At 39.7% G+C, this 25,244-nt stretch overlaps 2 protein-coding genes across 3 annotated transcripts in view; one reads left to right on the forward strand and one right to left on the reverse strand.

The window, feature by feature from the left end:
* Window positions 1-3,576: 3,576 nt before the first annotated feature.
* rnf32 (ring finger protein 32) lies at window positions 3,577-10,905 on the forward strand. The gene is made up of 7 exons (XM_067485984.1): window positions 3,577-3,624; window positions 4,038-4,269; window positions 4,352-4,494; window positions 5,765-5,922; window positions 6,255-6,363; window positions 9,319-9,486; window positions 10,384-10,905. The coding sequence occupies exons 1-7, from the start codon at window positions 3,610-3,612 to the stop codon at window positions 10,612-10,614; spliced, it is 1,056 nt and encodes a 351-aa protein (XP_067342085.1). The 5' UTR covers window positions 3,577-3,609; the 3' UTR covers window positions 10,615-10,905.
* A 339-nt stretch (window positions 10,906-11,244) lies between these two features.
* Window positions 11,245-25,244, reverse strand: part of lmbr1 (limb development membrane protein 1) — a 31,633-nt gene continuing 17,633 nt past the window's right edge. For both annotated transcript variants that reach the window (XM_067485982.1, XM_067485983.1), the window contains 8 exons: window positions 24,700-24,789; window positions 23,490-23,566; window positions 22,930-23,007; window positions 18,406-18,479; window positions 17,995-18,085; window positions 17,290-17,356; window positions 14,423-14,584; window positions 11,245-14,026 (listed from right to left, as the gene is read on the reverse strand). In XM_067485982.1, the coding sequence (XP_067342083.1) occupies window positions 13,941-14,026; window positions 14,423-14,584; window positions 17,290-17,356; window positions 17,995-18,085; window positions 18,406-18,479; window positions 22,930-23,007; window positions 23,490-23,566; window positions 24,700-24,789 (725 nt within the window). In that variant the 3' untranslated portion in view covers window positions 11,245-13,940. The remainder of the gene's footprint in view (window positions 14,027-14,422; window positions 14,585-17,289; window positions 17,357-17,994; window positions 18,086-18,405; window positions 18,480-22,929; window positions 23,008-23,489; window positions 23,567-24,699; window positions 24,790-25,244) is intronic.

The following is a 25,244-nucleotide window of genomic DNA, read 5'->3' on the forward strand; positions in this document are numbered from 1 at the left end:
TCACAATGTTAGAAGAAGCATAGAAAGCAATACAGGTGATTTTGCTAGTTACCTCTTAACACTTGTGAACTCGATTGAACTAGATTTATGCATTTCAACAGTTCAGTAGAAAGAAATATTTGATAACAAGTGAAGGACTTAGTTTTTCACATTAAAAATAAAAAAAAAACGTTATTACTTCCTCAGTAACACAGGTGATAAATATAGACTTACTTATTTTTTTTCAGCTAGTTGTTACTATTTACTAAGCTGCTACATTACACTACGTTTGTTTAAGAATCCATTTTAAGGGCACCAAACACCCAGGATTCCAAAGCATGACTGTCTAATAAGATTATAAATCTGACCCAGCATTACTTTAGAGGCCAAGGAGTTTATCATTTGCTAACTACTATAATAGCATTTATCCACTGCAGTACTTCCCCATTGTGCCAAAGCTGGTCCTGCATGCTACTGTGCTGACTGTTGTTCAGCTGATAGAGCAGTGGTTCCACTTCAAGTTTTCTCGGGCAAGACACTGAACCCTAACTTGCCCTCGGTTGGTGATATTAGCACTTTATATGCAGAGGTGGGGCCAGAGGGGTGATCTGACTGGCCGCCCAAGGTGCCACCACCTGCCTGAGTGACAAGGTCATACATACCTGCTGTAGAACTTTCAGCACAAGGAGAAGTGACCAAATCTGAAGCTGAAATAAATCAGTATCAATTGAAATAAAGCTAACACCATAAACAGGTTTTAAAAGCCTGAAACTAGTGTTTAGATTAAGTAGTTAGCTAGATACAGTATATCAGCTTTAATTGTGTCAAATGTTATCAATATTGACGGTCAAGTTTCAAATCATGCTCCATTGTTTCAAAATAAATAGGAATTTGTTTGCGTATACCAATATTAAGATGATCTGAACTGCTAATTATAAAACAATTTTTTATACACACAGGTACTGGCCCAAACACTGCACTTTTTCTATGAGTGAAGTCCTTCTCCAGCTTTCAATATGTTTATGTCAGAATAATGGAGAAGAATAAGAAAATAGAAGGTGAGTGTGTATTACTCCTAACATCACGGCACTGCAGTGGCTGTCGTCTCGCCAGAGATCAGGCTGGCAGTCAGCACAAACTTGAGGTAATTGAGAAGGAGAAGTCCCAGCCAGTTGCACAGAAGGGCTTCCATGGGCCTCTGAATGCCACCGTAGCCCCCAGAGGACATTAATCAAAATATCCGATCAATAACTTCTCAAGTGCTAATAAGCACTGGCACATTTTGTGATATGTGAGCCCCTTCATCATTTCAACTACTGGGAGATTTATAGGAAATCCATTGTTAGGTCCAAAGTATGAGGTAATGTAGCACTTAGTAAATGAAGTAAAACCAAAAGCGTGGGGTGATTTGTATTTCATTTACAAAGGACATGTCTAATCATTAGGAGTTCCATCACTCTGAAAAGCAACCAAACGGCTCTAATGATGGCTCTGTTTTTTTTTTTATAGCTTACTTACTCAGCAATGACGCAGGAGATAACAGTAAATAGTAAAGTCTCACTGTCCTCCACTCCTGTCTGCTTCCCTCCCTGATAGCCATGGGGGACTCCTACCCACCATGGAGTGATTAAAGTCATATTAGGGAAGCATTATGGGTCAGGTCATAAAATAATTTGATTTCTGTCCCTATCCACTGTCTACAATCAAATTGATTGGTCTCCTGGTCATCTCACTGGCTGACATAATTGTTAATTAACCATTGTGCTCTGCCCCCTCTCATCTATATCTCACAGCAATTACTCATTTGACAACAACGTAATATATCACAGTGTATGATGCATGAACACAGACTTGTTTTATGAGCATGAACTGTCTCGGTAAATGTGCATTTACTTACATGCTAAATGCTTTATTCACTCAAGTGTGGATTATCGCCATGTTTATTTCACCTGCTGTTCTTTGCAGCTGCCCAGGATGAAAGTTTTGGAAATGATCGCCACACCATATGAATGTGCGCCGAAGAACTGCGGGGTCATCCTCCTTTTCAACCTGTAGGTGTAAATTTGCAAAGCAGTTCCTGCCCACTTTTTTTTTTTTAACCCTTTGCTTAAGTCATCAGCTCTTTGCACGTCAAAGTGAGTTGTCTTTTCAAAAATACCATAGATCAGGTAAAGAGGTCCAGGGGGAAGAAAGTTAAATAAAAAGCTCTTTAAAATGGTATTCATAAAGAAAAAGGCAAACAGTGTCCCTGTTGAAAATAAAAGCGCACACTGAAATCCATTCTGATGACAGTTGGAAGAATGCAGGCTTTATGGGGGACTTGAGCCCCATCTTTGCCCTATCTTTTAAGCATGATTATTTACTTAAAACAACAAACCAAAGCCCCAAGTCTGGCACTGTGGACGACAGGGCTTTGATTGAGCTCTGAGCTTGAATTCTTAACTAATAAATTGTTCCACACCTTTGTCTGCGGCATTAACAGCAGTGGTCTGCGTTTTTCTTGCCCTAATCTCAAGAATGCAGCAGCCTCTTGAGAGGCTCAGGGGTTTCCTCCACTCCCAGAGGCAGATCTTCACTTTGTTTTCTTAGAGGACTCCCTGGATTGACAGGCCTCACCGTTAGCCCTCTGCTCGGCCATCTGTTTTCACCAAATCTGACTGAACACATCAAAGTCAATCAAGGCTGCAAAGCATTTTAAAAGTCACAGACCCCCACACTGTGTGTGAGAAATAAAGCAAACTTTTCATCAGGTTCACAAAAAGAGACGGTTTGGACTGTGTGTTTGTGTGTATGGTTTTCCATGTAAAGGTGACCTGGGAGGGATCCCTTAGCTCATAGCACAGGTATGAGCAGCTTAGCTTTGTTCAGTTTCTACTCTGATGACAGCTTGGTGAGTCACCTAGACACGTAGACTAACCTCCTTTGGTCAGGTTCCAACTATTCACTGACAACTTCTTGACAATAAAATAATCATTAGTTAGATGGAGACATTGCACATGGTTTTCAAAGAGCTAAATTGTCTTTACATGGTGATAGAAGAGGATAGACATAACTAAATCTGTGTAACTGTAAAACTATTAGCAGTTGTTGAAGAATGACTCAGATCGTGAAATCCCACACCATAAAAATCCCCCTGATTCCTGCAAGTTAAAATTCATGTATTCAACAAAATATGATTTCAATAAAAAAGAAATAAATAGTATTGCAACTGTTTATTCTGTAGCGGGATTTCAAAATCAGCATCATTATATATTGATGAATTATTATTATTGTTGTAGTTGTTGTTGTGAGGGTGTGTCGCTTAACATTTAAATATAATTTTGCTTAAATCTCTCTGTGAAAATACCTAATACTGTTACATAATTTACAAATAAAAAAAGCGTGATTTTAATCCCAATTAATCATTAATAGGTACTGTCTGGTCAGATTCAAAATTGCATTACCCAGCCTAATTATTAGCCCACGTTAACATACAGTGTTTCCAATTTAGAGTCATTTACCAATCAGCCAACTCTGAGGTTTCTAAGGTTCTTGGATTAGCCAATCAGAAGCAGAATTGAGGTTTCGCGGTGATGACGCGGGAGGCGGGCACTGGTTACCAGGTTACGAGTAGCACGCGCTGTTGATAGGATGGCAATGCGGAAGGTTTGGATTTTTAGTTTCTTTTCAACCCAGTTTATTAAGTCATTAATTCACGAAAACTTTGTAATTTGAAATGTAATGATGGACATACGGCCAGGCGTTTGATACATGCATGACGTTTGAGATCGGAGACTTGAAAGTTGTGTCATTAGTAGAGTGAAGTGATGTCGTCATGTCTGTTTTTCTGTTAACGAAATAGTCAACAGCTGTGAATTCTTTGACAGACTTTACTTTTAAAGTAAACTTCTTTAACACTCTCTGTTGCATTAGTGAGTTATTTTAGGCAATTATAAAAATTTAGAACAGTAATTTATTGTTTTACATTTTGCGGGTATTTGTTAGAGATTGTACGTTCGTGCATTAAGTTTTGGTTGATCAGGTCATTATTAGTCATTATTTAACTTTTTTTTTTTAAGGGCTTGCCATTCAAATCCAGCAACAGATTGGTGATCACCTCAGTCGCCTTTCAAGACCATATCACACGAAGCCTGTTGCATCCACATTTCTTGCTTTCAGACCCTCTGCTGAAATGCAAAAGACAAGCTCCCAGAAATCCACGAGCAAGAGGAAAAGGAAGGGCTCAGACACAAGATGGGGAAGAAGAGAGAGAACATGTGCTTGATCCTGCTCCATCCCCTTTAACATTAGGTAAAATCAACACTCTTGCAGATCTGAAAAGCTTTTATCTTGTGACTCATGTATGTCTCTACAATTTCATTGTTTCTTGTAGCTCAGAAGTTGGGTTTAGTGGCTTCCCCAGCTGAGAGACTGACGGAGGAGGAATGGAGTCAGGTCAAGGCGAGGTCTGTTCACCAGGGGGAATCAGCTCAGCCCTGTGCAATATGCAGGGAGGAGTTTCGCATGCAGCATCAGGTATTTCCCCCCCATCACAGTAGCTACTGATATTACACTTTTTTTTTCTTCATGTTTTCAAGGTTCTGCGTCTGTCCTTGGGGAAACCTGTGTTTCCATATACACACAAGCGCACACATGTACACACAAAGCCTCCCACTACCCCCTCTCCCTGCAATTCCTGTATGTTCTAATCTGTGTAGACAACTGTACAAATTTACCCATACTGCCCTGGAACTCAAGTGTGACGTGATGATGTAGCAATCAGTGTCTTACTGTGAGGGTCATTCAGTCTTTTACACCTTTCCGATCCCCCTTTTAAGATGCCAATCTCCTCAAGAATGCAGGACTAGAATAGGCTGCCTCACAAAGCACAGTTGCCATAGATGCACATGCAAATATTAGTTTGAGTCAAAGAAACAAAGTTAACAAGGGAAAGTGACAAGAGGGAATCTTTGTTAATTTGGCATTCTTCTGTAAGCCTTCATATCGTAACAATGCGCCTGTGCTACAGCCTTGTGTTGCATTCAAGCATTAATGTGACAATTAAAAATGCTTACAACAGCAGTTGTTCTGAACAAGTTGTGTGGACTACATAACAGTCACAAATGGTCTGTAATGGGTTTTAAAAGAAAGATCCTTTGCTCTCTATTCAATTTTTATCCCATCTTTATATTTTATGTCTGACCCTAGACTGTAGCTTGTAAAATTAAAATGTTGCGAGAAGTGAAATTCTTCTCTGGACTAATGGCTTGTGGAGCTCTTGGAAATTGTTCACTGCAGGAGGCCCTTTCACTGGTGATGGAGTGTGTTGGTCAGGCTGAAAACAATGGGAAATCAATATGCCTCCCCCATGCCCTCTTGAGATCTGAGTAAACTGGTTTGTGTGCCAAGTCCAATAGCTGTGGCTGTCTCCTTTCAGACAATAAAATAGCCCCTCTTGCAGGTAGGAGACCATAGTCCAGATCCAAGTCAAACTCATTGGGGGTCTTGCTGACTCTCTCTATCCTCTTGACAAATAACACTTTAAGGCAAATATACATTTACACATATATGCATGAATACACACACATTTAGCCCAGCTTAAAGCTCACATTCACACTCAGACTGCATACTGTAAGAGAGGTTTACACAGTACAGTACTTAAAGAAAACCTGAAAGCCAATACACATTCAGCAGCATCCCCACAACACATGGGAACCCATATAGCCAGTCTACACATTCTGTTTCATGCTGTTTTTTTGTTTTTTTAATAGTCATCTCAACTAATTAACCAGTGTTTTTCTTGCAGGTGTTGCTGTCTTGCTCTCATGTTTTCCACAAAGCATGTCTGCAGGCCTTTGAGAGGTTTTCTGGGAGGAAGTGCTGCCCAATATGCAGACGTGAGCAGTACGAAACACGGGTAATACATGATGCAGCTCGCCTTTTCAGAAATCAGTGTGCTACCAGGTAACTGCACTAAACCTCAGAAACACCTTAACATTGTAATACAGTTATACTAGAGGCATTTCTATTGGCAGTAACACCAACATTATCTTATTAGGGAATTTGCATAAAAGTGTTTCCTTCAGCAACCGAAGATGGTTTTAAGTAAAGAAAAATTGAATTGAAGATTTTCAAATTGCCTGATCAACATTCTCACTTAAACTAATGTAGTTTTTTTTTTTTTTATTATATAATGCATATTTTTCCTGAACTGTCTATATGACTCTATGAGTTGGCCACATGTCCAGATGAGGTGTGTGTGTGTGTGTGTCTGTCAATGTACTTTGTGTGTATAGAATTCAAGCATGTTGGCGAGGCTATGTTGCTCGAAAGTGGTACAGCCATGTGAAGAAAACAATCTGCCCGAAAGACAGACAGCTACGACGCAAATTCTTCGAAGCAAAGGTAAGTGTGGATTTCACCCCTGCAGGGTTTTACAGGTAATTCATACGTCCTTGGATTGTGCAGAACAGCCATACACTGCATTATGTCTGTCTCCTCAAATCTCCTTTCTTTTCTACAACTTCCATCGCTGTACTTTGACTCTAGGTGGTCAAATCAAGTCTGTGGCATACATTACTCAAGATGTTGAGACCTAGGCTTCAGGAACTCCCTGACCTCACTGCTAACCTGCATGCACACACACACACCTTCACCTGCTCTCTCCCTCTCAAACTCCTTTGATGCTTTGTGAATCATCACTAATATGGAGAGAGTTTTGTGTTTTAGTCAAACAGGCTGGACATTCCAGAGCCGACACAAAAGTGTAATATCTCCTTTGCATGTAGGTCTGGTATTCCTTCATCGATCAGTGTGTGCGCAGAGCTATTATTCAGATGGATGGAAAAGGAAGAAGAGGCCAGGGTGTTTGTCGTTTTAGACTTTGTTCTCTTTCCCATTTGAAAGCTATGAATCATACAACAACTAGACTCAAGGGAAGGAATATTTAAAAGCAGCTGACCAATGGACTTGAGCAGCCAGTGGAGGGGGTCATTTGACTCTGAAGCCTGTGCTGCCTTAACTGTAGCTCACAGGAAAAGGGAACATTGCCACCTAGTGAACCTCCCCCAGCTGAGCCCTTGGGTGGCCAAAGATGACACTGGTCATCATTTCTCTTAACTAGACTGTTTAATTTAAGGATAAATTGTCATTCAAGTTTATCCAGTGACCCTGCTTTAAAACAGTCATGGCTCCAACACATGTACATCTGTTCTGTACGTCAAATGTCTTCACAAATAGGCATATTTATTTAATTCATGTAATTATGGAGAGTGCTTCTACGCTTCAAAGAGGCTGAATAAGCAAAGGTAACAAATGCATAGAGGCGTACTTATATTTTGCAAGGGTTGCAGTGTCCTACTATGCCCCTATCAGTGTCCATCATCTTCCCTATAAACAGTGCTTTAACATGTCATTTGAACATGTAAGACACAGCATTTACCAAGCCAATTAACTTTGCGCTAACACATAAGGCCATGTCTCGGTCCACATGCTCAGGATGGAGTCATGGAACCCTCAGCCACTTTACATTCAAGTTGTGTGTTTCAGTAATCGTGGGTGGTCATTACATTGTCTCATATCTGTTGTCACACTGAGGATGGTCTTCAAGAGCTGTAAGCTGTGCAACACAGCGCTGACAGGTCTGACTGACTTGATTTCTAAGGCGAAGACCTATTTGCTTAGCTGACTGTAATTCAAACAGGCATGTTAGTGCCGGGCTGGAACGTGTGTGCGATGGAGAAACCTGTCCTTTCAGCTTTCCTTGTGATAGCAGGAGGCAATAAAGCATCTTTGTACCATGAAGCAGCAGGTGTTCCCTTGGGAAGAAAAACATCTATGTATCAGGTCAGTTTCTATCAGAACTCTTATCAGCTGATCCCGGTGCCCAGCTTTCAATTTTTACTCTCTTCAGAGGTCCGACCCTGAGTCAACACATTAAGGGGGACACTACCGACATCTAGACGGATTGCCGTGAGATAACGCATCTGTGCTCCACCTCCTCTTCCCCTTCTATGTCCTCTCCTGTAGTCATCTACTGTGGAGCAAGGCAAAGTTCACCAGAGGCTGGACTGTTTGCCTTGACTGTCGAAAAGTCAGCCAGGCTAATAAAACCCTCCATCTGAATGGTTAACAGTTGTGTAATTAGCGATAAAAGCCTAGCTGTAAAGCAGTTCTGAAGTCAGTGTGGCTAAGGGATGGGGTCTACAGTTGTGTGTTTCAGAGATGGGGAAAACAATTGCATGTGAGAAAGCAGGTGTTACTAACTGGTATGTGGAATTTACATTATTTTTCCGAGATCTATTGCAATGCAGGAATGTTGCAGCTATTCGTTGACTCAGAAAACAGTTTTTTAAGCACAATTGTTAAACATTACCAAGTTCAAGCCTCTCATTTGTGAAGAATTGTTCTTCGTCCTAGTCTATGTCATAAATAAATATCGTTTTGACAGAAAGGGAGGCCAACCTGCAACCTACCAGTTGTGAGTTGGCAGTGCTGACCACTCCACTTAAAAATGATGTATGTAAATAGCCTCTTCAGAGACTACTGACTATGTTTTTATGTATAAGCATGCTAACTCTATGCAGACATTAATTGTTGCCTAGCAACAGCTGTTGCAAATAGGAGAAGACAGATGAGTTATGGGAGGACAGACACAGGAAATAACTAAATTTACCCAAGAATCACAGCTATAGAGAGAAGCTCTCCTAGACACTAAAAACGAACAGACACTAAATATAAAGTTTCTAAATTCTTAATAGTATCATTATATTGGACTTATTCTGTTAACTGTTTAATGGTATTGGCTGTAGTGTTTGTTTCCAACACGAAAGGCTAAATGTGGTTTTAAAGCCTGCCTCAATCTGCCAGTCATGCCATACTGAATATTGTATTAATTATTGTAAAGTTTTCAACTTGCTAAGTGTATAAAATACTCATAATGTTAACTGTTATTAGCAGGTGGGTAAAATGTAGGTTTTTTTACAGTATTTTATTTCCATTTTTTTACAGTATTTTATTTTCATTTTTCAGAGTATCTACTCAAACATTGTGTACAAGAGGGATAAGAGAACATGTTCATGTGAATGTGTGTAAAATCTATGTGTTTTTTCCATGTTTCCCAGCCCAGTCTTCCTAATTTCTTTCTTTTTTTAACTGGTATCCATTAATTCTCCATGTAAGTGGGAGATGTAACTATTGATCTGGCTGTTTGACAACTGCACCCCGTCAGTCTGCCACAGCTATTACAACACACACACACACACACACACACACACGCACAATTAGCCTTCACCAAAAACACAACTCTATTGTGTATCTGAATGAAACATGCCTCCTTTGTGCTATGATTTTTCTAATTAGTTGCAGGAGTTGAATGACAGCTTTGTCCGATACTGTCACACCGACATGGAGGCTTTTCTGAGTGATATCGACCATTCGCTGTCATCAAGCCGACAAGTGTTCCAGCAGCTGGAGAGAAAGAGCATCTCTGAACCTCAGGAGAATGACTGGGACCGAATACAGAGCCAGGTGAGGAACCAAAAGGCTTTTGTGTCATAGGACATTGCTCTGTAACAATATCTTACCTTTTAGTATAATTTTTCTTCTCCCAGCCTGCCTTTCCCATGGCAGGTTAATGCTCGAATAGGGACGGTAGCATCACAGCTGCTTTATAGAAAGTGTACATCTCTCCAGAGGTGATCATTCCCTTCACCAAATGAATGACAGCGGGGAAGGCTGGTAATCCTCTGTGTTTACAGAAAACATGAGCCAGTCTGATAATGCATGGCAGGCTTTCATTGCCTAGACTGCTGCAGAGGAACTGAAAAGACATTAAGATTTTCTGTTCCTTAAGACTCCATTGTGGGCTTTCATTACAGCCAGTACCATTTTCCACAGAAGGGGCCGAGTATTAGCACAACAAACGCAGTTTTTTTTTCCCCCCTTTTATCTGGTGTGAAAAGGTTGTGCACAAGTCAGGAGTGGCACAGCCTTGACACGGTGTATTAAATGAATGTATGAATGAATGTATTTTCAACACATACCTTACACCTTTTTCATAGGGACAGACTTTATAAAACAAAGTGCAGCTCATCATGAAACATTTAACATTGGGACATGTTAGCCACTAAATACAAAAAGCTGAAATTGCTTAATCAATTGCTAATGCTGGGAATGTGTTGCTTTGCTTTCATAAGTATCACATGTTGTTATGCCACCTTGGATCAAACCTTTCACATGATTGCAGACAGATATGGTTTAGGGTTCTTTCAAATTAATCTGCTTTTACATCATTACTTAGTCACTAGTCAACAATATCCTTCTTTATGCACAAATCTCAATGCTGCAACTTCATTTTCCTGTAAAAAGAGATGCAAGTACTCGTAAAATTGCTGAAGAACTGACATGGTTTCAAACTTTCAACAGGTTATCCAGAGAGGTGTCTCTGAATGTCCTATCTGCCTGACAGCTTTGTGCAGCCAGAACTTCCCAGCTGGAGCTGGTAGATCTAACCATCAAACACACAGAAGCACTGTGCTGCTGTCGTGCTCTCACCTGTTTCATCAACTCTGTTTAGAGGCTTTTGAGGCTTTTACTGCAGACAGCAGACCCTTGTGTCCCCTGTGCCGATCTGTCTACTACAAAAAACTCATTTAGCCAGGTACAAATGTATGCAAGATGGTGTGACAAGTACCCTTTACTGAAAGCAAAGTTTTATGAAGATTAAATCGAGTTTAAGTTTTCACTTTAAGTCATAAATAGGCAAATATCATTTGTCTGTGCATTAAATAAGAAACTGGAGGCAGCTAGTTTAGCTAAACATAAAGGTAAAAGAAATCAGAGAAAATATCAATCTATGTTGTCTCCAACTAAAATAGCTCCTAACATGTCACCTAACATGTTTTATGTCTTGCTAATAATTAAACAAAAAGAGATTACAAAACTTTCCAGGATGTTACATTGTGGCATTACTATTTTTTTGTTGGACAGCTGCCAGGCTTAGGGTCTTTGGTTGATCTTGTCACGAGGAAATTAACAAACAAGGGAGGCTTGAAAGGTCACTGCAACCAAGCTGCTGATTTATTTTTTACCTTTTAGGTTTGGATAGAGCCAGGTTAATTCTTCCTGCGGTCTCCAAACTTACGCTAAACTAAGCTACTCAGGTCTTCTAGCATGTGAATGGGGTTGTTCTGCAAGACAATTAAGTTCTTTGAGAAATACATGTTAAGTATTCATTTGTTGGTGCACAGTGTACTGAACGCCACAGTGATAAAAATAAAAACATGCTACAGCATTTTCTACCTTTAATTGTAAAGACACACAACAAAAGTAATGAAACAAACATTTAGCAAACTGAGAAACTGTAAAAAAATACATTCACAAAATGTGTACCCAAAATAACATGCAGACCAAGTAACAGACAGCAAAGTTTCTCCAACTATCATATAGTATAACTCTTAATTTCTGTAACCCCCACATGACAGAGATGAGTTTGTGAAGCAAACAAGAAAAGGTTGCCAAAAAGGAAAACAGCCCAGTAAGCTCTCGCCTCAAAAGCTAATGAAGGAGATGTTTTATGATGGGTTAACAGGTACTGTAGGGCACAGTGTCCATTGTGACTATGGTCTGCTGCTGAGTCCATGTAAAAACACAATGAAACTATAACAACCCATATGGAGATGTTTTAGATTTTTGAGATCACCCAGCAATAGCAATACCCTTTTGACTTTAACTAATTCAACCAAGTACTAACCAATTTACAGAATTATACTTTGTGTTCTGCCAGATTACTCCCTGCCATCTTTTTTTCACAGTATGATCAGCATTGTCCTCAAGTCCAAAAAAAAAATATGCAGTAAACCAGGGATTACCTGGATCAGGTGTGTTCAGTCAGTAGGAACATACCAATTTGTTTTTGTCATTCTCCAACCAACAGGCTGGGAGATGGCATCTTCTAGCTTTTGACTGACTGAAGACACCTGATCCAGGTAATCGGGAATGGGGAGTGCAGGGATAGCTAGTCAGATAAGTTTCAGGGCAGTGTTCCTTGAGGACCAGAGTTGGGAATCCCTGCAGGAAACATAAGATGGTGTGCAACATACTGGAGAACCTACCATGGTTTATGCCAGTGAAACTCTTGGACAAACATCTCTTGAAATTACATCTTTCAAATCAGAAACTTTAGGTTTTCAATGGTAAAAGCCATTAGATTTATATATATCACCATTTACCCTCAAGTCTTTCGTGCTCATCTGAGAATATGGCTTTAGCATATTTGTGATCGACAGTTACAACTTTCTTCTTTAAATCCAGTCTTTGTAATACAGCAAAAACCAAATGCATACAACTTTAATTTAAAACAGTCCTTGTCCTGAGAAACGAAAGTTAAAAGTTACAATTGATTTCCTTACTTTTTTCGTCATCATTGTCACCTTGAAAACAAATATGTATTTCACTACTTCCAACAACATTTATTCACTCAACTCTATCCTAGCAAGTTCTCGGGTTTTATGGGTACGGCTGAACGGAACCTCACACTAGATGGGAACCACTGAGACAACATTCCTGGCAAAAAAATGAAATGTGAATGTTAATCCAGCTGACTTTAGACAAGAAACTCAGTGGTGAACCAGTGAATCACAGTGGAACTGTCTAGAGACAAACAATGTACATGTGTATATATGTACATGTACACGTACATAAAATTACACAGAAGAAAAAAAAACGACCTTAACGTTAAGCCTGTGAGATGCTTGTCAATTAAGGCATTTAAGGTGGTTCTGGAAAACATCACAGTTCTGAAGATTATGCAGCAATATAACAACAAGTAAATCGGGCCTGAGTCACCAAGTCTTTGTAACGGCTGCAAAGTTGTACTGTTGTAGGTGAAGACTGTAACAAATTTGCATTAGATTTAGGTGATTCAAAAAAATTTGTACAAATAAATACAGATTGCTTAGTGAGTCAGACCCTTAATGGGCTCAATAAAAGCCCAATATTTACTTCCAATTTGATGCAAAAGATGTACGAAAAACAATATATGTACATATAATTACAACATTTTCAAAAATGACAAGTGATGAATTTTCCTGTGCCCTGTGAATTTAGAATAACTTGAGATGAGAAAATGTCACGATTTATTCCATGTGCATAATAAATCTTTAGAAAATACAGCCACAGGATTAGCTCCAAATGCATTCTGCCTATTGGAGCTGAAGTGACTAAAACTCCTATATAGTTTCATTTGTAGAGTAGCTCAGGTCAACACTACACTACCTTATACAAACTAATGACATCAACAAAGTTAAAGCGCACTTGAGTAAAGCCAAGTAAAAAGACAACTGCCTAATATCTGAAGCCCATCAGTACTGACAGTGCTAATATGTATAACCTAAACTGTATGGGTTATGATATATGCTGATATGAATAAATGTCTTTGTTCATGCTTCACAAAGCACATTTTCTTATTCACATTTTGAGTTTAAACAAATCAAAAATGGAAAAAGTGCCTCTTTATCATGCCCATACATTCAAAAAAAACATGAACTGCTAATGCACTAATTACCATGGACATACTAAAATGAAGAAAGAATGAAAAAGTGAATTGTGGAGGTCTTTACTATACTGAGGGCAGAGGAAAAGGTTGGTGGAAAAGAAGGGAAGTGCCCCTGAAGCAAGAGGTGGGTGGTTTAAAGTCACAGTTGCAGTTGAGGTCAACATCAAGGTCACTGCAGCGATGCCAGTCTATTCCACTCTTCAGTCTCATCCCTGGCTCTGTCCCAGCTTCCATCTGAGACGCAGAAGATGGAATGTCACGAAGCTAAATTGCTCTCAGCCTCCATTTGCAGCATCCGTCAGACACTGCCTGGGTTTATTAAGTTCCATGCAATCCCTTTCACCTTTCAGCAGTCGAGCAGTACTGTTGAAATCTCCCTTTGGCTGAGCTAAGGTGTGTATGTGTGTGTGTTGATCTATCGTCTCTTTCACAGAGTTTTCTGATGCCCATTGGCCGAGAGTTTCCCAGATTCAGGGTCTGTGGGGCTGTTTGACAGTTGCAATTTATCCAGACCTGGGTAAGGGGAGATAAGGGAAAGAAATCTCATTAAAAAGCCTCAGACTTTCACTTAGAGGTATTGATGTAGTTTTTTTCTCTACAGTGCCTATGTCTGACATTTTCTAACACTATCCCACCCTGTGTATCAAACATCCAGGGCCTGTCACCACAAGCCTTTGAGACTAGCTCTATCCTCTGTCACAAGAAGTCCCACGTGCTGTGGGACTTGCAGCAAGCTTGAAACCATTTTGTAACTCAGTCGTACTGTCTGAGAGGATTGAACACCATCTCCCTCCAATGCCACTCTCATTTTTTTTTAAGATCCAACCTTGGTGGATTCAAGATCAGGTAGAGTAGTCACAGAATATTTTAAGCGAGCTGGACACATGAATAAAAAATAGATTAATTTACCTAATGCCTTCAGGAGCTCTTCACGTACTGCTGATGTGAATTTTCTTACAAGACACAGGGTTGTCACGACCGCAAACAGCATGTTGTATGAAAGGACAATGTAAAGGTTTCCCAGCCAATTAAATCTTCCAAAGTCTCCCAAGAGATCAAACCTGGTGATACCTGTGAAAAGCAGAGACACACAACAGGTAAGTTTAGAAAGCAAAATGACACTGAAGAAAAACAACAACAAAAAAAAAAACCACACAAAGTATAATATCTACAAAGCAAAAAATCAATAAAAAAATCTCGCATAAAAGATCAACACTTTGCAATTTGCAGAAAATACACAAAACTCACAGATAATATGAAATCATTTTACCGAGGTCCCTGTTGACAAGATAAGTGTGGCGTTCATAGGCAGAATTTTTCGCAGGAAAAAGCATTGGGGCAGCAATGTGTGTTTTGTCTACAGCTAAGAGACTTTGAAATGTGTCCCTTTCCGTCAATTTCTTTTTCATATAAAAAGGCCACTTGTGTTCTCATTTGGCTAAAATAAAATGAAACAAACAAATCTTTCATGGGAGGACATTCCCCTGTGCACATGTGACCTGAGCCTCTCACTTTACTGACATTTATATTCAAATAATAACAATAATCATGAAAGGCTCTGAAATATGCAGATAATTTTGTTTTAAAAACATGACAAAGTTGTATCTTAATTAATAAAGGCAGATACAAGAACTGTTCCCTTTGAAATAAAAAAACTGGGTGACTAAATATAGCAGCAAAGGTGGTATGCAGGTAGACTTCATCTCTATTTGAGATCTCTATTGCTCTTGCTTGAACAATTTCAAACCATCTGTCACAGCTGATCCCATGCTACATGGAGAGCCATCAACACCCTGTTGTATTTATGATTATCCATTTTTTCCAGACAATCGACGTGTTCTTGCATCCTACTACTATAGAATGAGCTAGAGTTGAGACCCAGAATACAACTATGTAGGAAGATAAAGCTTTCTGCAATCTGTGGGATACAATTGCATTCAATTCAATTACTAATGACACTTTTTTGGGGTGTTAATTTGGCTTTCAACATTGACCAAGGAATTGCATCAATATGCAAACATATGCAGCATGACAATTTTCAGTGTTCCTCTGTATGTAGAAAACATATTCAGATGTGTTAGACTGTAGAGGCACAAGTCTTTGGACATTCTACTTCTCCCGTAACATCCTCATAACCTCAATTGGATTGGGCAATCGATTGAGAGTCTGGAGAGATGTATTTACAGCCGCAGTAAGCAGTTTGCAAGCATCAAGGACCTTTAACAAAATTGCCTGTAAAGAGACAGGGAGAGAGATGATGGAGAGCCTAGTCGATAGAGCTTGCCACTGTGGTCTGTCTAAATTAAATTCTAATGCCAGAGGTTTTGAACTTGGTTTGGTAATTTGAGAAAATCTAATTGAGGGTAAAAAGATGCTCGGCATTTAAAATGTCAGGGCCACAGCGGAAGACATTAGCTTAGAACTGGTCGTGCATCCAAGAACCATAACTAATTCATCACAATTTCAGGAGGCACATCTGTATGTGGGCCTAAGTTAAGATTGACATTCTTGTTAAGAGTTAAAACTTTTTTTTTTATTACATAAGCTAAATAAAGGGATTAGCATTACAGTCAATGTATGTATGTGTGATCATGTACTAGCTATAACTGGACACATCATTCGGGTGGTGGGTAATTTTAAATCAGCACAGGCAGCTTATTTTTTTTTTAAGACAAATTATATTGTGTGTCCATGTCCACATTTCTACTGTGCATTTGAGACAGATACCAAATTTTTAAACATCATTAATTTTGTTCACAATCTTGGAAGTTACATTATAAGCAAAGGTCACCAATAACGTTCAGCCATCTGACAGATGAAGTCCACAGTTTCCCATTCTCTTGTGCAGTACATGTTTCCTACACTGACACAGCAACACACAAAACCTTTTCCTGACTCTTAACATCTCACTTTGTCACACTCAACTCTCCACGTGTCTTTTTTTTTTTTTTTTGCTTTTGCCGGGAGGCCTTTTCTCTTCAACTCTGTCTCATACATTTATTTCTTTTCATCTATTCAGTGTCACAAAGCAGAACCTGTTGATATTTTGTAAAGCTCCCAATGAGTCACTGTATGCTTGCTTCGTCCCATTCCCCCACTCTGTTGCTCTCTCTCTCTCTCACACACACACACACACACACACACACACACACACACACACACACACACACACACACACACACACACACATAAAATGGTGCTATTTGAACAGCTGTGCTCTGCACTCTGCATGTTTATTAGTGCCATTGTGATCGTTCTAGTCCTGTCAGTTTTACTCCTCGTCCCTGCAGTCCTTTTTAACGTAACTATGGGAAACTATAGTAGAATTCAGCTTTCTCTCCTTAATGGGCTGGTGTTAGTGGTAGCACTGAAAACAGATGTGGGGGGAGGAGCATTTACTTCTTGTTGAGAGGTTATGACATGTCTACAAATTCAGTTAAACCTACATTTTTCTTCAAACATTTGTTCAACAATTTTAAACAAGTTTAATCTGTAAAAACAGTCTAAATCTTGATTTATGGTCCCGTGTTGAATCTATGCAATGGCTACACAAGTGGCCTATGCCGGCATTTATACTTCCGCATTCCTGTATCTGTCATGCTGCATTACACTGCCAAACTGGTAGTTGGTGGTGCTGTGTGGCTATGCAGAACCTATGTGAGACGTGTGGTATAGATTTGACTCATGAGTATAAATCAACCTTCAGGTGTGATGTGATGTAACAGGACCACCCAATCTAATTAATTAAGACATGCAACACAACACACTATACTCACCTAAAGTTCTCGACATTACTGGCAGGGCTGAACTCAGGACCAAGATTGATACACAGCAACCAATGATCTAAAAAAAATTGATCAGATGAAGCTTCAAAACTCTCAAACACACTGTGCAGGTTTTAGGGAGAAAAGTATGAGAAATGTACAAAAATGTCATCCCCTGCACAGTTTCAGCAGTGACATACCCACACACACACACACACACCACTTAATGGTAAATTGGTTCCACATATCGTACAATTAGTACCTCTGAAGTTGCTCATTACCAGGTTTTCTCCATTGTCCTTTCAAGTCTTTTCACTGGAGCGTCATGGCTAGTTAACAAGCCACAACACTCCCAAACTCATTACCAAATGAATAAGTGCCACTGTGGGCCAAACAGAGAACACATCCTTCGCCCCCCTACCACCCCAAAACCCTACTCTCCCTCTGATCTACAAGAAAGGAGCCTGCACTTTGCCAGTGTTTGTCCAAACTACAAACAAATATTGGACAAATCAACTAAAGCCATTGAAGGGCTCTGAGGAAAACATTAGTGAGCAGTAAGAGTTCACAGTGCAGAGGAAGGTGGGAGAGAGAGAGAGAGAGAGAAAAAAGAGGAAACGGATTAAACACAGGGGGTCCCAAACACACCTCAGGAGCTATCTCAGCACCCTTGCCCCCCACTTCATCCAACCCCATGCCCTTCCTTTCCATCTTTACCGTTGTCATGGTAGTATCATCCTTCCGAGGAGTGAGTCCCTCAAAGACTCGCAGGCTGTAGAAGCCAACGACAGAGGACGCCATCAAGTAGCTGTTCATCAAATCAATCAAGGACCAAAAACACTTGTTTGTTGGTGAAAAAACAGCTTAACTGAGTCATCTTTTTAAGTATCCCAGGTCTGAACCTATTCTGTAAAGTGCCTTGAGATGACTTTGTTGTGAATTGGCACTATATTAATAAAGTTGAATTGAATCAAATTGAATTTTCAGCTATGATCAAAGGTGGTCTATGGCCAAATTATGTCCTGTATAAACAAAGCTGGCTTGACAATTTTGCTCTTGGCCATGGAGCATGCTACTCCAGCTACAAACAAAAAAAAAAAGGGGGGGGAGGGGTCACTCAAAGGATACAACATGAGAATGATCTCCAACACCGCCTGAGCCACGCCAAATGTGGACAGAGATGTGTTCCCAATGCCTCGCTCCTGGAAGATGGAGATGCAGATAGAAAACTAGGTTAGTCAATGTCATCACACCAATCTTATATAAACACATCACAAACAAAAAACAGAAAATGGGAAATGACAGCTCTGCAGGCATTTGCACACACATGCAATTACGGAAATCCTGCAAAGTAAGTATGCAGTGCATGAAGAATTTCCCCACTTGAGAAAGACAGAATCAAATTGCCTACATAATGAATGGAGCAAGATGAAAGAGTCTCTTTTCAAATCTCTGTCGATCACACAATATGTGAACAGGTGTTCAAACAAAAACGGCACACTGCTTACGGTAAGCGGAGTGTACCGGCTGATAATATGCCAAAAACATAAAAACAACAAAACACAAAATACTTCAGCAAACACACTAGACATACCCTCAACACCCCTAACCCCAAAGGCTTATTGAAGCTGGAGCAAGAGAAAGACAAATCTACATACACTGCACATACCAAGCATCTCTCTTGTCAAATGATAAATATTTGCTTTTATTAGGCTTTGCTGGCACTGGCACGCCTCCTCCAAGAGATCAGAGTTTTGTATGGGGCACCCACAGTACTATTTACTATTTCCATTTTGACCAATATACTCATTTATGGCTGCATTGAAAGACTGTCTGTATACTACATACAAACCATTTATGCAGATACAAGTGTACAGTGTATTTCCAACTCCTGTAGTCTATACTCCAAAATACAAAATATTACAATGTCCTTTCTCTGTATTGTGTACACAGCTGTAAATACTCTATCGTTAGTTTAGTTGTAGAGCCATGCAATTCAAACACAGCACTGAGCCATACAAATAAGTTACCTCAATGTGTTTACAGCATTTACTACATTCCCAATACATTTATTACAGTTGCACAGTATGTCTAACTTTTACTGTTGTTTGTTTTTACTGTATTTTATTCCATCCTACCAACCTCAAGTGCCCTTATCTTGATTTGTTTTGTAAAAGAGCCTGAAGAAAGAAGAAAAGCCTGGCAGGTTGTTTCATGCCTTTTTATGCAACTGTCATCTCTGAGAGCTTACTGCAGAGCCATGGTGCAGTGCTCTCTCTCTCTTACACAGGGAATTAGCAGACAGCATCTGATGTCATTTATTAATGGAGGGAGGGTGGGTATGCATTAAGCTTGTGCGTGTGCACTTGTGTATTCATGTACAGTATGCAGACGCTCAGGACAGCTAGTATTCAGTATGCCTCCTTACTTCTTTTCATTCCAGTAGCAGGAAGGGTGATGGAGTGTATGTTCGTATGTAAAAAAAAAAAAAGAAAAAAAGAATACTGCATTAGTTGCTTGTATGATTAACACCTTGCAGCACACAGGTATTGCTGTCAGCCACTTATACACAATCTCTCAGAGAGACAGAACTCAGACAGAAGTCTCGTGTGACCACTGGGCTAAGTATTTAACTTTGATCCTTTTGACCGACCGAACAGCTTTCATCCAATCAAGTATTGAAAAATGTCTTTTCATTAGAAATCAAAGTTTGTTACCTAAGCAGGGCCATACAAGGAGATACTTCCACATTTGTGACAAAATATTAAGAGCGTGAATGTAAAAAACTGTCTGGATATCAACTATTCATGTAGCAATGCAGATTAATCTGCAGCAATTTATTAGCACTTAAAGAAAGCAGTGAGTAAGATTAGCGAAAATATAGGTACAGTATGTGTTGATATCGTTTTCTGTCCTCTTTGTGTCTGTGTGGATGAGGGGAGAGCTGAGACTCACACACACTAAAGAGCTGCATGACAAGAGAGGGTGAACACGTAGTGAGCTTTGGGAGGAGAGACGAAGCCCAGCTAAGCTGAAGCACTCAGCTTCTTTTCTCGTGCAACAGAATCTCTGTTAGTGACATGCAAATATAGTAGTTTATTAAAAACACCTGTTAAACAAGCGGAAACATGCAGTGAAGCGATAAATTTAGCTTTCCCCAAAATCTCCTCCTAATTTTACATAGAAAGCACGTACCCTAATTTGTATGAACATACTAAAATGACAGCTGTAAGTTTAAGAACGTTCAGTCTAACATAGGATTTTAAAACTAAAAGTTCTGGTGGTCCTGAGAAACAGCAGCCCTCCCTCACTCTCAAACAGCCCCTCCCTCTACCAGCTCCACCTGCTCAGCAGTGAATCACATCAGAAAGAGGAGGACAGAAGATTAGTGAGTGATAGTGACTAATTTCTAAAATCTTCATTCTTCTACATTTTACGCAGTGGGTAATGTCACATTTTCCTAAAGATTTTACATTTAGGGAGATATGAAGTCTCAATTCATTTTTACTCAACTACCAGTTTATGAGGTAAACCAATGAGGCAGTCAGTCTACAGTACATTCAGTAAATACAGTAGAAATGTTCAACAACCTTACTTCTAAGACTATGTGTTTTAAGCAACCCTGATTATGGTAAGTTATTGTAAAACATTTACACTAATTAATGAATAAAAAGGGTTAATAAATCACTGTAAAGTTGGTGATTTTAACCACTTAGGTGGTAAACCTATAATGCTAAATCAACATTTACAAGTTTATAATGTTTTTATAAAAAACATGTAATATTTTGATATTTAAACCACTAGGTGGTATTAATGTCCTAGCTGAAAGTAGTATATCTAATTTTACCTAAAACAGTTTAAATTTGTTTTCGTACTGGACTGAATAAAATATTAATAGAGTACACAAAAACAAACAAACAAAAAAATAACAGATTTAAAAAGGGATTTGAAAGGATTAGATTTTGATCTTCAGAACCCCATTCCTGCTTACAGTAAATGCATCTGTTCCAACTTAAGTCTTGCAGTTGTAATCTCCCCACTGATTGACATTTGTAACCCTTAAGTGGGCTTTTTACTCTGTTCAGACAGCATGTCAGATGATCAGGCAGGGTCTGAAACCTACTCATAACACTGACAAATGTCTGAAGGCGTTATTATGCAAGTTTGTTTACAGAACATTGCAGGCTAGCTGGGGGCTGCTGTAGCTCAGTTGGTAAGGCAGTCATTCACAGACCACGGGGTCAGTGGTTTGATCCCCAGTCCCGGCTATATGTCAAACGTTTTCTGGACACAAGAGCTCATTCCCATCAGTGTCGGTCCAAGCTGGCAATTGTGGTGGCTATTGAAGAGGAGGACCTGCAGTAACTATTTTACTGGTCCCTCTTAGTGCTCGAACATCTAGTTGTAAAACACTGTGTCATAGACAGTGGCAGGGACTCTTTCTTGTTTCTACAGTATCTTTACATTATCCACCTGCTTCTCCATTCTCCTCCTCTTAGACACTCATCATTCTTCCCCCACTTCCCTCCTCGCCTGTAAAGCTGAGCAGGGGTCTGCTCAATATGCTAAGGACTACAGAGGCATGTTGGGTTGGAAAGGAAGACAAACATTGACAGGGCACTTCCATTGTGCTATCCTAAAACAACAATCATCGCATCAGGGCCTAATTTGAATTTCCCACAGTCTGGGTCTCTTTGCTCTAGTATGGCCTTGTCCAGACCTCAAACCAGCCACTCTTCTTCCTAACAGCACTTTCTCTCAGTTGTCATTGTGTTCATCCAGACAGTGAGGGAATTTCTGTGTGGATAGATTAGTATTATATCAGTATCGATTGTTTTGGAGGACAACACTACCCTCACCCCACTTTGCCCCTTGTAATGCTGTGAGATCAGAGGTGTGGCATCCATCCAGCTCAACAAATGCATAAACCATTTAGTGGGGCCACACTGTCAGGGAGGACAGCTTCAAGCTGCATGACAAGTGTAATTTGGGGGATTTTCTGTGACGCGTCATGCCAAAGAAAACATCTCTGCTCTATAAAATAATTGGAATGTCGAGGGCAGCTGTGTCAGTTGCCCGCAAGACGCGAAATGAAATGAAGGAGAAATAGGATACATTATGTTGCCCCCTCTCAGACAAAAATGCAACCACAAAGGCAGCCAGGCAGGCGCGCATGCGTACACACACACACACACACACACACACACACACACACTTCTGTCACTGCAGATGAGATGAGATAAAGACAGCCTAAAACATATTGCATGATAGACAGAGATGAAAATCTCTGAAAGCCATTCCACACTTAGTTAGCCTGCCCCACAGTAAGAGCTCTTCACCTGGCCCTGTCTGACTTTGGAGGAAAAGCAGCTTATTTATCCTCTGTGAATTTGAGACACGTAGCTAGCTCATTGAATCTGCACACTGCTGTGAAATGACTTTCAATGAGCTTCCAAAACAAAACCAGAGGCACATGGTTGGGGCCTGATTAACATCTGGTCGGGCCTTTTCTTCCAACAATGCACCTGAGCATATCCGGAATTTGATTTATGTGTCCGCCAAGAACATGGCAGGTCTGATAGGGAGCTTTGGGCATGAGTTTGTGTATTGGGTGGGGGAGTCAAAATGAATGTCAGTCAACAGTGGGCTTACAGTAGATCCCTTGGGCATGGCAGTCTCATCCACCAGAAGATAGAGGATATTCAATGCAACCATTAGAACTGAGATTGTCTGCAAACAGAGAGGAAAATAAAAATGTGTTTACATATGGCATAATAAATTATATTATGCAGTCTAGTATTCACTTAAATGGCAGAGGCCATGCTGATTCCTAAGTATGGCAATACATAACAACCATCATGTAATTGTAAACTGTTCTAACATTAAGCTTCTTTAAACTTAAACATAGTGGGGGTTGTTTGTTGCACGTGCCATAGTTCTCACATGGCGTTCTGCCTTATCTAACAATATCACACAGCATAAATAGTATTCCCACACTATAATCTATTGAAAATCACAGTTGTTGCAGGTGGCTATTCAGCATTGTCTTAAACAACTATTAAATAAAAGTAGTTTCCCCACCCAGGAACTGTGGGAAAACAGTAAGAGGATGGGGTTTAAAGAACAGAGTTAGTCCCAGTGGCCACCAGCCAGGCTGTATACGCCATGAGTAAACAGTTCTGGCTTAATGATAGGTCAGTCTCAGCACTCACCGTTCCTGTTAGCAGGATCAGCATCACTATGGGATACAACAAGTTTTTCTCCCAACCAGATGCTTTCTTTCTTCTCTCTGAGATGAAATGAGGAGAAAAAGTTTCTGTTGTTTTTCTTCTCACTTATATACATATTTATAAAAAACACAACAACAACAAAAACTTTGTTTTAACAACATTTAGTGATGAGCTAACTCTTCTATTACAAACCACTTTCCCCCACTGGTTAATTAGTATGTTCATCAAAGATAACTTTTGAAACCTCAAGCCCTCTGGCTTTATTAAAAGGGTTTGTACAATTAGGTAAAACCGATCTTGAGTGCCTCTGTCAAACACAATCTCACCTCTCATTACAACAACCTCCCCCTCCAGGTGGTATATATTTCATAACCTTCAAAACTTATGCTCTTCCTCTTTAATTAGCTACACTCATCACTTAATTAGTGGAAACAAACATAAATCCTGGATAAAAAGAAATGCAACAAAATTAACTCTGTGATTTATATTTTTGGTCAAAACACACACACACACACACACACACACACACACACACACACACACACACACACACAGGTGCATGCGTGCAAGAGTGTGCAAATGTGGTGGGCAACTAATGTATATAATTTTTCCAAGCCAGATTAAACTGTTTATATCTTCCATCTTCCTCTTATTTCCACAACTCATCAGTCATGTATGTAGACACTGCTGACAACCTGTAGACTGAGTCTTCCATTATGGGCATCAACAGTCATCTTACAATGTGCATCTGACTGCCCTCTAGTCCTTATCATATTGACTTTCTTTTCCTATTTCTAAGCTTGTTAGTCCTACTTATTCTCAAAGTGCACCAACCCTGCTGGCCTGACAACTTTGCCAAGTGCACTTCATATGCACCATCCCTCTAAATTAATGACATCACTAAAAGGCTTGCTACAGTATAAAGTTTGCATCTTGTCCAATATCCTAAGTGCCTTTGTGCTCTCCTCCCCCCACCCTGCTCCCCAAAAGCCTCAAGCCTCATTTATAATATCCTAAAATGGATGGAAAATTATCAGGCAGTTGTGGTCCAAGTCCAAATTAAGGCAGATGGAGAGAAAGTGGCTGCCTGTCAGCAATATGTAAAAAGCTAACTTTTTGGCATATATTTCCATGGCAATTCAAGGTCTTAAGACAAAATATATCAGCCCTGTCACATAATACAAATACTTACCCAATTTATTCCTCTGATTTATAATATTGTCCAATTCTTTCTTGAGCTGGTGAGCAAAGCTCCCTCGAGTATAAGTATGTGAAGATGATCCTGCAGAAACAGAAATCATTGAAATAAATTAAAATGTTGCATAATCAGATGCTGCCTAGAGCTGGAAGTAATGACTCTTATAATTATTGATTAATGTGAAAACAACCGAGTAAAAACCAGAATATATTCAATTTGGCCATGTCTGAGATGGTTAAAACAGAAAGCGTTTGGCTTTTTACTTATTTAAATTGAAATTGTGAATTGGCTTATTCATTTTTGTCAGTCAACTAAACATTTTTCATACACCAAGTCAAAAAAACGATATAATATGCTGCCCAGGAAGACCATGTTAACTTCTTACATTTACATGCAGAAGGTGGACAACACACAATCTCTTGAGCCAAAGCTGCCCAGCTTCTTGTTGTATTTCAACTTACTTTAGCATGTTATTTGACTTATCTTTATTAAGCAATACCATCAAAACAAGTAATCCTGTTCAGAACATAACAACGTGA

Source organism: Channa argus, chromosome 19, assembly GCF_033026475.1.
Source record: "Channa argus isolate prfri chromosome 19, Channa argus male v1.0, whole genome shotgun sequence".
Classification (NCBI taxonomy): Eukaryota; Metazoa; Chordata; class Actinopteri; order Anabantiformes; family Channidae; genus Channa; species Channa argus.